At 42.1% G+C, this 12,289-nt stretch overlaps 1 protein-coding gene and 1 long non-coding RNA gene across 3 annotated transcripts in view; one reads left to right on the forward strand and one right to left on the reverse strand.

The window, feature by feature from the left end:
* Positions 1-12,289, forward strand: part of itga1 (integrin, alpha 1) — a 73,317-nt gene that overhangs the window by 34,306 nt on the left and 26,722 nt on the right. For both annotated transcript variants that reach the window (XM_036977634.1, XM_036977635.1), the window contains exons 2-4: positions 5,682-5,802; positions 10,150-10,262; positions 11,578-11,666. In XM_036977634.1, coding sequence (XP_036833529.1) covers positions 5,682-5,802; positions 10,150-10,262; positions 11,578-11,666 — 323 coding nt within the window. The remainder of the gene's footprint in view (positions 1-5,681; positions 5,803-10,149; positions 10,263-11,577; positions 11,667-12,289) is intronic.
* On the reverse strand, positions 4,496-7,093 carry LOC118964612. The gene is made up of 3 exons (XR_005051745.1): positions 6,895-7,093; positions 5,015-5,099; positions 4,496-4,810 (listed from the first exon to the last, which is right to left on the reverse strand). It is a non-coding gene; the product is annotated as an uncharacterized LOC118964612 (long non-coding RNA).

Below are 12,289 nucleotides of genomic sequence, written 5' to 3' on the forward strand. Positions count from 1 at the left end.
AATCCATACTTTCCTAAGGCACTGTATGTAACTGCCTAACTATTATTTAAAAGCATGTTTGAGCTAAATCCCTTATCCCTTGTACAAATAAACTCACATATTTGTGCGTCAGCGAGCCTAGTGGTTAGAGAGTTGGACTAGTAACCAAAAGGTTGCTAGATCAAATCTCCGAGCTGACAAGGTAAAAATCTGTCGTTCTGCCCCTGAACAAGGCAGTTAACCCACTGGCCGTCATTGTAAATAAGAATTTGTTCTTAACTGACTTGCCTCGTTAATTAAAGGTTAAATAAAAAATGTATAAAATAACAAAGATAATGTTAACCCACATTTTACAATGATACCTAATGTAGTTTGCAATTTATATGTCAAATTGTTGGCATGAATGATGTTCTCATTATTTTCTACACATTGAGACTAACACGAATTGTAAATGTAATAATTGTGCATTCATTTCAGTACACATTTAGTTAGCCCGTAACAGGGTTGACACTTAGATAACAGGGTTGACAGAACAACATATTTTACCATGTCATCTGTGTACCTTTTCAAATTAAGATATAAACCTCCCCATGAAATAAGAAACATAGGTCTAAGAAACATAGATATTATGTTTGCTGAAAAAAAATTGTATTTGCCAATGATGCAGTTGTTTTTTTAAATGTTTATTGACGTTCACTGTCCCTAAGTAAGAAAACAACTAAGTCAATTTTAAACTAAGTAAAGTTTTAACATCAATGCCGTTAGCGGTGCTGATTGACATTCGTTTAACAAGTTTGGACCACACTTGTTTCAAGAATTTCAACTCAGCAGCAGTTGTTGGCGGTGCCATGATATCTGTAAATATAGCATTCACATAGTTAAATCAATGTGTAGAGCTTTTGCACAAGTTTAATAACTTTAGTTCAATCGGAAGGCACTCTTTGGTGTTATTTCCCTCTCATAATTAAAAAAAGTTGAAGCTCCTTTACTTTATTACTAAACAATAATAAAAAAAAAACTTACAAATGATATTTGGAGAAGATCAAAAACAAGCAAAAATAACCCCAGCCACTATCATCTTGGCTGCTGTAGGTTCATTCACCTCAGTCGATCTACAAATACATTGCCTATTAGCTGTAGCTGTTCAGTCAGTTGTAATGATGAATTGCATAAAATCATTTTTTCTCAAATCAAATCAATCAACTTTTCTCAAATCACATAGCGCTCACATTTGTATTCCTAGGCATTACTAATCAAGCTCCGCACACAGATGATTGTATTATTACATTCACGTGAAATGTTAGAGTATTACTTACCATTCTGTATTAATATCAGTGATGTAGTGGTAAAAAAAGGTGGGTAATGGGCAAACTATAAACTCCGGTGGGCGATCGAGGTAAGACGAACAATGTTTATAATTGTATTTTTTGCATTTTGAATGCATTTTAATGGAGGCCTATAGGGGAAAGCTGTTCATATTGAAACATGTTTTTTTCCCCATTGCTAACTTGTTTGATAAGATTAGTATAGGTTTTCTTACGGGACGACACATGGGGCCCCAACCCCACGTTTGGGAACCACTGTACTAACCTATGCTGGTAGACAAGTCAGGATCATGGGATGGTTTTAAAAATGGCCTTTAGTCTGGCATCTCGCAAACACACTGTCAACAGCGTCTCTAGTTGCCTACTTGAGCCGAGTCCGAGCTGGGGTAGTTCGTTTCACGTCTCAGGCCCTCGGCCTGTGTCGCGAGAGGTTGAGTTAGCCGTTTGAATGTGCTTGTAAAAAGGCAAATCCGGGAGGCAAATCTGGGGGATGCAGGCGAACATAACGAACAAACCATTGTTCATGATTCCAATTATTCGCAAAGAGGCAGGCACGATTAGAACTCAGTCAGATCAAGAGTATAAGCGTTCTGAGCTTTGATCCAACCTGGGAGAATTATTTAGACGTTGACCCGTAATTGACTTTCTTTATTGTGTACAACATACATTTGTTTATTTTAAAATGACCGAGGGCCCGGACTTCGGGGGCCTCTTAAGTAGTTACGTCCCAGCCTGCGTGTCTTCTACCTTTTAAAGCTTTTACTCAATCAAGAGCATTGTTGTCCACAAACGTCCTCAAATGTTATCCAACATGTTATCCACCACACGTCTTTCATTTGGTGAAGATCTGTTTGTGAGCTTGGGGGGTGGCACTAGGCTGTTAGGCCCTATCACCGTGTAACCTGCATCCCGTGTCTTATTTGATTATGGGATGTGTAAATGACTTACTCCTCCATCCTGTGCTCAGTGTCCAGAGACGATGGATATGAGATTGGTTATTCTGGGAGCCACTTCAGGGTATATCTGTGCCTTTTGGCCGTCTTTGGCCCGACGATTTGGGAGCTGGATTCCTCTGCAGTCTCCGATGTGGCTTGTAAACAACACACATTTTCTGCGTCCCAAATGGCACCCTATTCCCTATGTAGTGAAATACTTTTGACTAGAGTCCTATGGGCCCTTCTCAAAAGTAGGGCACCATGTAGGGAATAGGGTGTCATTTGGGATGCCGCCAAAGTCTGTTGTTTACAAGCCACATCGGAGATTGCAGAGGAAGCTCATCATGTGTATCCAGCTCCCAAATCATCTCATACCCCCCAAATAAAACGTCTACTCCCAAAGACAACAGAGACCGATGATGACCAGCCATAATATCCGTGCTGATGTTCACAGGGGCATTCAGGTCAGACAGGGGTGGTGCAAAGAACAGGTCTCTAGCAAAACAGAGACTGATGAACATCCACATCCATGATGACTACAGGCAGGGCCATTCAAACTGTTCTCCTCGTCCCCAGGCTAATTGCATACGGAACCGACTTGCTTCCGAGCTACAGTAAGGGAGGAAGTCTGGTTTTGTGAGACTGGGACAGAGGTGATGCCAAGAAAACGGAGCCTGATTATAAGACCAACCGTGTCCAGTCGTGTCATAGGGATGTACTGTATTCACAGAGGTGATGCAAAGAAAACCAAGACTGATGACCATCCATGTCCTGTCTGGTGTCCTGTCCGCAACATACTGAATGACAGGATAGACTCAGGACAGAACAAAGCTGGTGCAAAGTACAGCTCCTTCTCAAACAAAGTTGCTCCCTAAGATAACCACTCAAACTCAGGACAGAGGTGGTGGTGGTGATGATGCAAAGAAAAACGGAGACCGATGAGCAACCACGTCTCGTTTGGTCTCAGGGAGTTGGGAGCATTCACAATCAGGAAAGAGAAGAGGTGGTGCAACGAGAATGACTCGTTTTGGAGGAAGGGCCATGGTGTCTGAGTGGCTGCAGTGTACAGACCACTTAATATGTTTAATTAAGAGGCCCCTATAAAAGGCCTGTTGGACAGAATGTGCGCCACCAAAGTAGATGAAGCACTGGAACTGGAGAGTGGCCTGGGAATGGGAACACTTACAGTACATACCGTGAGCTTTGTAAGGAAAGCCTGTGACTAACTGGTTGCACATGAACCATTCATATTAACCATGTCTGCTCTGCGACACCCACTAGAGTAGAGTGCTGTACAGTACACTGATCCCTCTGTTTGCTTCTGTTTGTCTGTTACAAATACATCATGGACTAACCCAGCAAACCAAAATGGGTTCTGTGAATGTTCCCAGAACATTCATTAGGTTGCCCCAAAAAGTTCTAATAACATAAAAACTGTCCAGTTGTGCTGGTGATTATATAATGTTTGTATAAAACATTCACCTGATGTTGCAAGAACGTTCCCAGAACACATTTGGTCTGTTCTTTAAAGATTCCCCGAATATTTCAAGGTTGTGGGAACATTAGGAGAACATTGCTGTAATGTTTTCTCAGAACCATTCCTATTGCTCCCACATTTTCTTTTGCGGCAGTATGTTCTAAAACCATTGCTAGGATATTGTGTTATTACATTACCTGGAAACCTAATAAGAATCATAGGGAAATGTTCTGTGGTGGTTGTTACAGACGTTGCACAACATATTAGTGAATGTTGAGAACTTTCCAAGAATATTTAATTTGAAACGCTTTCTGAAAGGATAAAAACATTTTGTCATGAAAAACATTATTTGAATGTTTTGGGACGTTATCTTAATGATAGATAAAACCCTAACTAGAACATAATGGGAATTTCAACTAATGTCCAGGGAATGTTCCTGGGTTTGCTGGGAAGGCTTCCTGCATGTGTCTGTGTCCAACTCCAAGCGTAGTATACTCCCACATCTGATCTCCATATACTGTAGGCTACTACAGTATGTTATTGGGATGTTTGGCTGTGGGATGTTCAATCATACTCATTAGAGGACAAGTGTCCTCTGTGAGTTACTGTGTTTGGTCTTCGTGTTTCGTCACCCCTACTAACCTGTTTCTTGGCCCACGTTGCAGTGAGATGCTAATCCTAAAGTCTCCCTCACAAATCCGGGAATTTAATACAATACTCTGTGTCAAGGGTGCGTAACTGGTGGCAGGGAAGTCAAACGCAGGAGAGCAGAACTTGGTTAATAGCCGGAGCCGTTTAATGTACATCACTACCGGCATACAAAAATAACAAAACACATGGGCACAAAACTCGTCTCGCATCAGTCACAGAAAGCACACGTACTTACAATAAACAATTCCCGACAAGGACATGGGGGGGAAAACAGAGGGAAAATATACAACATGTAATTAGGGAATTGAAACCAGGTGAGTGAAGACAAGACAAAACAAATGGAACAAGAAAAATGGATCGGTGATGGCTAGAAGGCCGGTGACGTCGACCGCCGAACACCGCCCGAACAAGGAGAGGAACCGACTTCGGCAGAAGTCGTGACACTGTGAAATTCACAAAAAATGAAAAGGCAATGAGATGTCGTTGAGGTCTACATTTAGATATTTAGCGACTATGTATTTTAGTTCAGGATCTCAGCAGACTGAGGATGGGGTCTGGAGAAGAAGTCATTGTGCTAGAGCAAGGGGTATTCAACTCGTGCCCTATGGGGTCCGGATCCTGCTGGTCTACCTGTTAATTGCACCCACCTGGTGTCCTTGTTCTAAATCGGTTCCAATGGGGGAAAAAATGCAGTGGAACTGGCTTCGACATCCAGAGTTGAGTTTGAGGGTCCTAGAAAGTCAGATGTTAATGGTCAATGGAGGTAGAGGGGGTCTCTGACAGACATTATTCTCTTATGATGACATTGCTCTGGCTTCTTTTGACACTGGAAGGGCACTCTCTGTACAGTAGATAGGGTTATGATTTCCATATTTGACTCCCATCCCTAGCACCTTTTGTATTCTAAACAATTCAATGCACAATGCTTTATTTGCACGACAAACATTACATTTGTATCGCCATAGCAACAATATACAATAATAAAAAAAAGTTAACCCATGGAACACGTTTTATAAAACAAAAGTTATATTAAAAAAAAGTGGGGAAAGTAAACAGTTTGTATTTGTGCAACTGGCTTTTTATTGCTTCTTGTTTGTTTCCTGAAACATATTGTATAACTATTTATGCATATCTTATTTTTCTGCTTGCCAATAACTTCTCTGTAAATATGAACGAACTCGTTGATACTGCAATATTTTGTTTTACAAAATTACACAATTTATTAACATTATACTTGTTAAAAGCTTATAGATCTTTTCTCCAATGAGACATGTTTGATTGCTCTGTAGTAACACCAGTTTAATCTTCTTGCAGCGTTGCTACCGTGTGTGTTCTCCTTTAACGTGGATGACAAGAATGGGCTGAATTTCCATGGTTCGCTGGAGGACATGTTTGGATACTCAGTCCAGCAGTTTGAGAACAGTGAAGGGAAATGGTGAGTCAACTCATGTTATCATCCACCAAGCCCCGGGTTCACATAGTGATAGTTTTCTTTGAAATACTTAAGCTGCCCTTGATTTATCTTGATGGAACCAATGGAATAGTCCCAAAGGTGTAAAAAGCAAACTCTGCCCATCTGGCACTCGAGGCAGGCTCAATGAAATGCTCAAAGTATTTAAGGGGCAATCAGTTGCTACATCCATTTTTGGACTTTTAATGGCATTCAAATTCCAATTCTCTTCAATGATTTTCAATTGGTAGCATTTCAAATTGGAATTGGTCACTTTCTGAATTGACTGGAATTTAAATGGAATTGACCCCAACCCTGACAGTAGCTTGGTTTCCTGTTAACAAGACAACTTCAACATTGAGATATCTTAAAATACTGACTGCATTACATGACTCATGGGTCCCTCCCTGTAATGTTGACTGTTTCTACTATTTTCAAACATCTTTACCAAAATCACAACAAATTGTTTTGTATTTGTAAGGCACATGGTTTTATCTAGAACCCTTTACATAAGAACCGTTTTTGGAAGGGTTCTTTTGAATATTCTTTGGAAGTCAAGAAGGGTTCTGCATAGAACCATATAATACTTGGGTCTCGAGTGTCGGATACATTTTTACTCGGCCTTGACTCGGTCTCGGACAATTTGTACTCGTCATTTCTTCTCGAGACCAGCAGAGGAAATCATACAGCTTAAACAGCTTCCGTTCAATCAGCATATAAAACCACTTTGCCAGGCCAAATACCGTACGTACGCTCCTTTCGCCAAACATGAATATCTTATCGCCTATTAACCTGCGCTTCCTACTTTACTCGTAACATTACTGTTCTTTACTTTCGTTGAAAAACATCCTAAACCCTTGTCGCGCTCGTCAGAATTTCCTTGGTTCGCTGGTAGGGAAGAGTGGGGGTGGTTGTTTGAAAGTTGCACGCTCACTATTAATAAGGGGAGACATAGGCACCAACACGGATAATGCTACCAACAACCATAACCACATTGCTTACACAACCTATGGTAGCCTACAAAAACACAACCATTAGTCTAAGCATTTCCCAATCGAAATGTACAACTACTACTACCGTGATACTCCGTATAAAGCACTTCAATTCGGCAGGCAGACCGGTGCACTGGTCGCCGGCTTATCGACTCGTCAGCCCAATCAGCCACTCAAAACGTTCTTGAGCGGCAACAAATCTGCTCAATTAGCTGATTTGCTTTCCATACACCCACTCCTTCCGACAAACCCGCTCATACTCCTGTCGCCATATTGGGCTGCATCTACCCATACTTGACACAAAGTGATTGGTTGATTCCACTGTCACTCCAAAGTTCTGCCCTAATACAGTGGAATGGCGGAGGCCTTCTATTTAGCTTCTGATGGCGTGGCTAATGGTTGATTTAGCTAGCTATACTAAACAAAAATATAAACGCAACATGTAAAGTGTTGGTCGCATGATTTCATGAGCTGAAATAACATTTCCCAGAAATGTTCCATACACACAAAAAGCTTATTTCTCTCAAATGTTTTTGTACAAATGTGTTTACATCCCTGTTAATGAGCATTTCTCAATTGGCAAGATAATCCATCGACCTGACAGGTGTGGCATATCAAGAAGCTGATTAAACAGCATGATCACTACACAGGTGCACCTTGTACTGCAGACAATAAAAGGCCACTCTAAAATGTGCAAACTTGTCACACAAGTTTTGTGGGTGCGTGCAATTGGCATGCTGACTGCAGGAATGTCCACCAGAGCTGTTGCCAGAGAATTGAAAGTTCATTTCTCTATCATAAGCCGCCTCCAATGTCGTTTTAGAGAACTTGGCAGTACGACCATGTGTAACCATGCCAGCTCAGGACCTCCACATCTGGCTTCTTCACCAGATTGTCTGAGGCCAGCCATCCGGATAGCTGATTACACTGAAGAGTATTTCTGTATGTATTAAAACCTAATTCTGATTGACTGGGCCTTGCTCCCCAGTGGGTGGGCCAGTCTGGGTGGGCCTATGCCCACCCAAGGCTGCGCCCCTGCCCAGTCATGTGGAATCCATAGATTAGGGCCTAATTAATTAATTTCAATTGACTGATTTCCTTACATAAACTGTAACTCGGTAAAATCTTTGAAATTGTTGCATATTGCATTTATATTTTTGTTCAATATATTCCTTTCCAACAAAAACTGAAGAGATTCAATCAGAACATAATTGAAAAGAATAATGTAATAATAATAATAATAATTAGACTAATAAGGCTGGTGGAACCATTCATAGATGGTTCTATGTCGAACCCTCTGCAAAGGGTTCTGCCCAGCACAAAAAGGGTTCCCCAATGGGGACAAACTGAAGAACCCTGTATGGTTCTACTTAGCACCTTTTTTTTCTAAGAGTGTAGTCCTGTGGTCAAGACACTGGCTCAAATAAAGAGTCCCTCCCTCCATCCCTCCAAGTGTATCAGTTAGGCCTGCAGCTTAACACCATCTCATAAAGAGCCCCCCCCCCCCCTCCCGCCGCCTGTTAAGTGGAAACAACCCACCAGAGTATGCACCCAGTCTGCCAGTAAAGGCACTGTGAAACCACACGTCTGTGGGCCCTCTTTTAATTGGTGAAGGAGCACATTTTTACATGCTAGTTAACTCAGTCTGCCTCCCTTTAGAGAAAGGTACAGTCCCCCACAGACAGAGAGACAGCCGGTCCCTACACTACGCCACTAGAGGCTCATACAGTGTGATCCCGGCCCCTAAATAACTAGCTCGCTATCCCCCTTTTTGTTACATGCTAGTAAACTACATCTGCCTCATTTAGAGAAATGAACAGTCCACCTCAGACAGAGAGACAGCCGGTCTGTATAGTTCTCTACTGGAGTCCCTTACAGTGTGACCCTGGCCCCTAACTAACTAGCTCACTATCCCCATACATTCAGCTGGAATGGGCTTGTTAAGCTCATATGGGATCAGTTACGGTGATTTAGTCCTTCCCAATCAGCAGGAGCAACTGTGATGAGGAACGATGAACGATCCCACAGCTTTCTCGTGTAGATAAGGCTCCTATAGGCCCAGTTACTCTCACTTATACACAGATACCATTGTGTAACGAGTGACGAGGGCTATATGTTCCGATATCCATACTGGCGTACCACTTTAAGGCATTTTCACACTGTCAATTTCACACAGTGATAATGTAAAGAAAGCTGATAGTTCCAGTTAAATTATATTAACCAGATACCTATGTATACGATTGATGAAGATATGATCCTTCCATTATACATACTAGCATACCTTAGAATGCATGGCTATATCATAGCTTCATTCTAAGAAAAGTATGCTAGTAGTATGTACAGTGCCTTGCGAAAGTATTCGGCCCCCTTGAACTTTGCGACCTTTTGCCACATTTCAGGCTTCAAACATAAAGATATAAAACTGTATTTTTTTGTGATTGTGTCCCACTTGTTGTTGATTCTTCACAAAAAAAGACTTATAAGTTAAAAGTTTATAACTTAAAAGTTTTATATCTTTATGTTTGAAGCCTGAAATGTGGCAAAAGGTCGCAAAGTTCAAGGGGGCCGAATACTTTCGCAAGGCACTGTATGTGTGGATATTGGAACAGAGCCTTATTTGGGTTGGTAATTCACAGAAACCTCCATTGGAGACAAAGGGAGAGAGAGATTGTGTCTCGATGCCTGTGTCACTTAACCTGGGTTACTATAGATGTGAGGAGAGTTATCAATCACAGATGGCACGGCCCCAATTGAAGGCTCTCATTTAGAGTGAGTGCTGTCGCTGAAAGTGAGCCAGGCCCAGTGTGGATCAGGCACAGATGTCTGTTCTCTGTGCAGTGTGTCACTTAGCTGTGAGCTTTTGAGATGATGACTGATTGTGTTCCCGCTGGTTGCACCCTCTTTAGTTGATCAGCGGTCATTAGGAGAGTGGAATGTTAATTAGGTGAACTGTTTACGTGCTAGCAGATAACTAGCTCAGCTTAGCGTTATATCGTACCCGCAAGATTTCGGGTGAGAGAGAACCAGCACCGGACCACACAGATTACACTCACAACAACAGAGCCCAGCTAACAAGCTGTACTCCGATGTAAAAGCATGAGTTACTCGCTCAGAAATACATAAACAATGTTATGACGAGTAAACATAGTAGGGGTAAAGTGCTAAATTGTGTACTTTCCACTGCACAACAAGCATTTTTGTAATACATTTAAATGGCCTTTTTCGTGGGAAAACACAAAACCCAACGCTAGGTCGTTGAGAGGAACTCTAGTTGTTGCTTTTATGTTTATGCTGGGTGGGTATGGAATACTACCCTCTTCCCCTGTTTCTGTCTTTAAAGGGTACTTATCGGTTCTCCCTTGGCCGGCCAGCCAGCCAAACGGACTGGAGATGTCTACAAATGCCCTGTGGATCGAGGACCAAACCCTAAATGTATCAAACTGGAGCTGCCTGGTGAGCCCTCGTTTACAGTGTGTGTATGTGTTTGCATATGTGGGTTGCATGGGATTGCTATTGATACTCCCTCTATTAACTGCGTCTGAGTTGAGGTTTTAGCAACCAAACACACAGCCTCGCATCGTCCAGTGTGCTGGTCTGGGACTCCCTGCCTTGTGTGCTGGACAGGACGTGAGCCAAAGCAGCAGCACAGGAAGACACCACATAAACAGGATTTGAATGTCTCATCTCATTCACTCATAATTATATCATGCTAACCAGATAACCCGCATGCCGCCTCTGCTGCATGCGCGTCGTTCACCATGCCTCGGGGCTTCTGATGGCTCGATACTGAACAGGGTTGGGGGTCAATTCCATTTCAATAAAGTCGATTTAAGGAAGTGAACCCGAATTGACTAAATTGAAATGGAATTCACCCCCAACCCTGATACTGACTCACTCCCAAAAGGCAGGGTTGAGATGAATTAGGATTTATCAATTTAGTGGAACAAAAATCTATTCATTTTGGGGATGTATTCAAATTCTGCAACACATTTTGTTGACATTAGCTGTTGTTTGTTAAGCATTTTGATGTTTATACCTATTGTTTATGTATTTATTTTTTTATATAAAGTTTATCTTTTGTAATTTTCTCCGGTAAAATTATAAGAATATTTGTCCACCATACAATCTGGTCAAATACAGTGTGAGCCTGACAATGACTGTATTATACTACAGCTTGACAGGGCCGTGCGTTGTTCTGCGGTCACTGGACGTGACGTGAATTATGAGTACAGAGAGAGGACATTATGAGATTAGCCTGCATGATTCCCCATAAGACATCTTTGAAAAATGCTTCTAGACAGAGAGCACATTTGAATTATACATAGAATGCCATTTAGCAGACCCTTTTTAGCCAAAGAGACTTACAACAGTGTATTCACATACATTTGAGTATTTGTGACCCCCCCAGTCGGAATTGAACCCACAACCCCGGTGTAGCCAGAGCCATTATCTTACAACCACACAGGACAAATTCAGCACACGCTGCTAACTACGCTACAGTATTTATGCTGGAATACAAAAGGTGCGTGTATGCTTTTACCGGTAAAGACGGTTAGAAATAGCCTATAGCCTATGCATAATTATCTGAGGTAAATAAAATAGCTACATTTCAGTAGTGCACATCGTTAAAAGTGAGGTCCGGAGAGTTCCATGGTTCTGGAAGGGTAGTCTGACTTTCTGCCTATGGGAAAATGGACAGAGGAATTTGACCAGCTGTTCTTTCTCTTCAAGGACTCTTTCTTTCTTTATTTATTTCATATTTTCCCAGAAAACACAACAATTCCTAACTTACACGAAGTCAAGGATAACATGACCATGGGAACGACGCTGGTTACCAACCCTCAAGGAGGCTTTCTGGTAAGAGGCCATGTGGAAATCTAGATGTCAGCCCTGGACTGCAAGAGGCAGTACGGTTGTTTACTATATGTAGAGTTGACATATATATCACACCCCCACGCCAGTGGAGGCTGCTGAGGGGAGGACGGCTCATAATAATGGCTGGAAACGATCGAATGGAATGGGTTTGATGTATTCGACGCCATTCCACTTACTCCAGCCATTACCACAAGCCCGTCCTCCCCAATTAAGGTGCCACCAACCTCCTGTGGCACACACTCTCTCTCTCTCTCTCTCTCTCTCTGTCTCTCTCTCTGTGTCTCTCTCTCTGTGTGTCTCTCTCTGTCTAGAAGAATGGGTCTGAGTATTTATAATGATGACATAAGATATACATTACAAAGCCCGGATCTGACCAGAACTTTCCCCCTCTGCCACTTCACTGGGCTTGTACCTCACTGCTCATATAAGGACTGTTGACTAGAGAGTCCTAGCCTATCCGATACTGTACTTCGGAGAGTCAGTTACTTTGAGTCCAGGTTAACCCAGTGAGCATGTGTGTGTAGCGTTCATGGTCTCATGATGAGGTAACGTTAGCGCCGCTTCTTCAAAAAGTTTCAGGGGGAATGTCCTAATGACCTTATTTC

The sequence above is a fragment of the Oncorhynchus mykiss genome, chromosome 5 (assembly GCF_013265735.2).
Source record: "Oncorhynchus mykiss isolate Arlee chromosome 5, USDA_OmykA_1.1, whole genome shotgun sequence".
NCBI classification, from domain to species: Eukaryota; Metazoa; Chordata; class Actinopteri; order Salmoniformes; family Salmonidae; genus Oncorhynchus; species Oncorhynchus mykiss.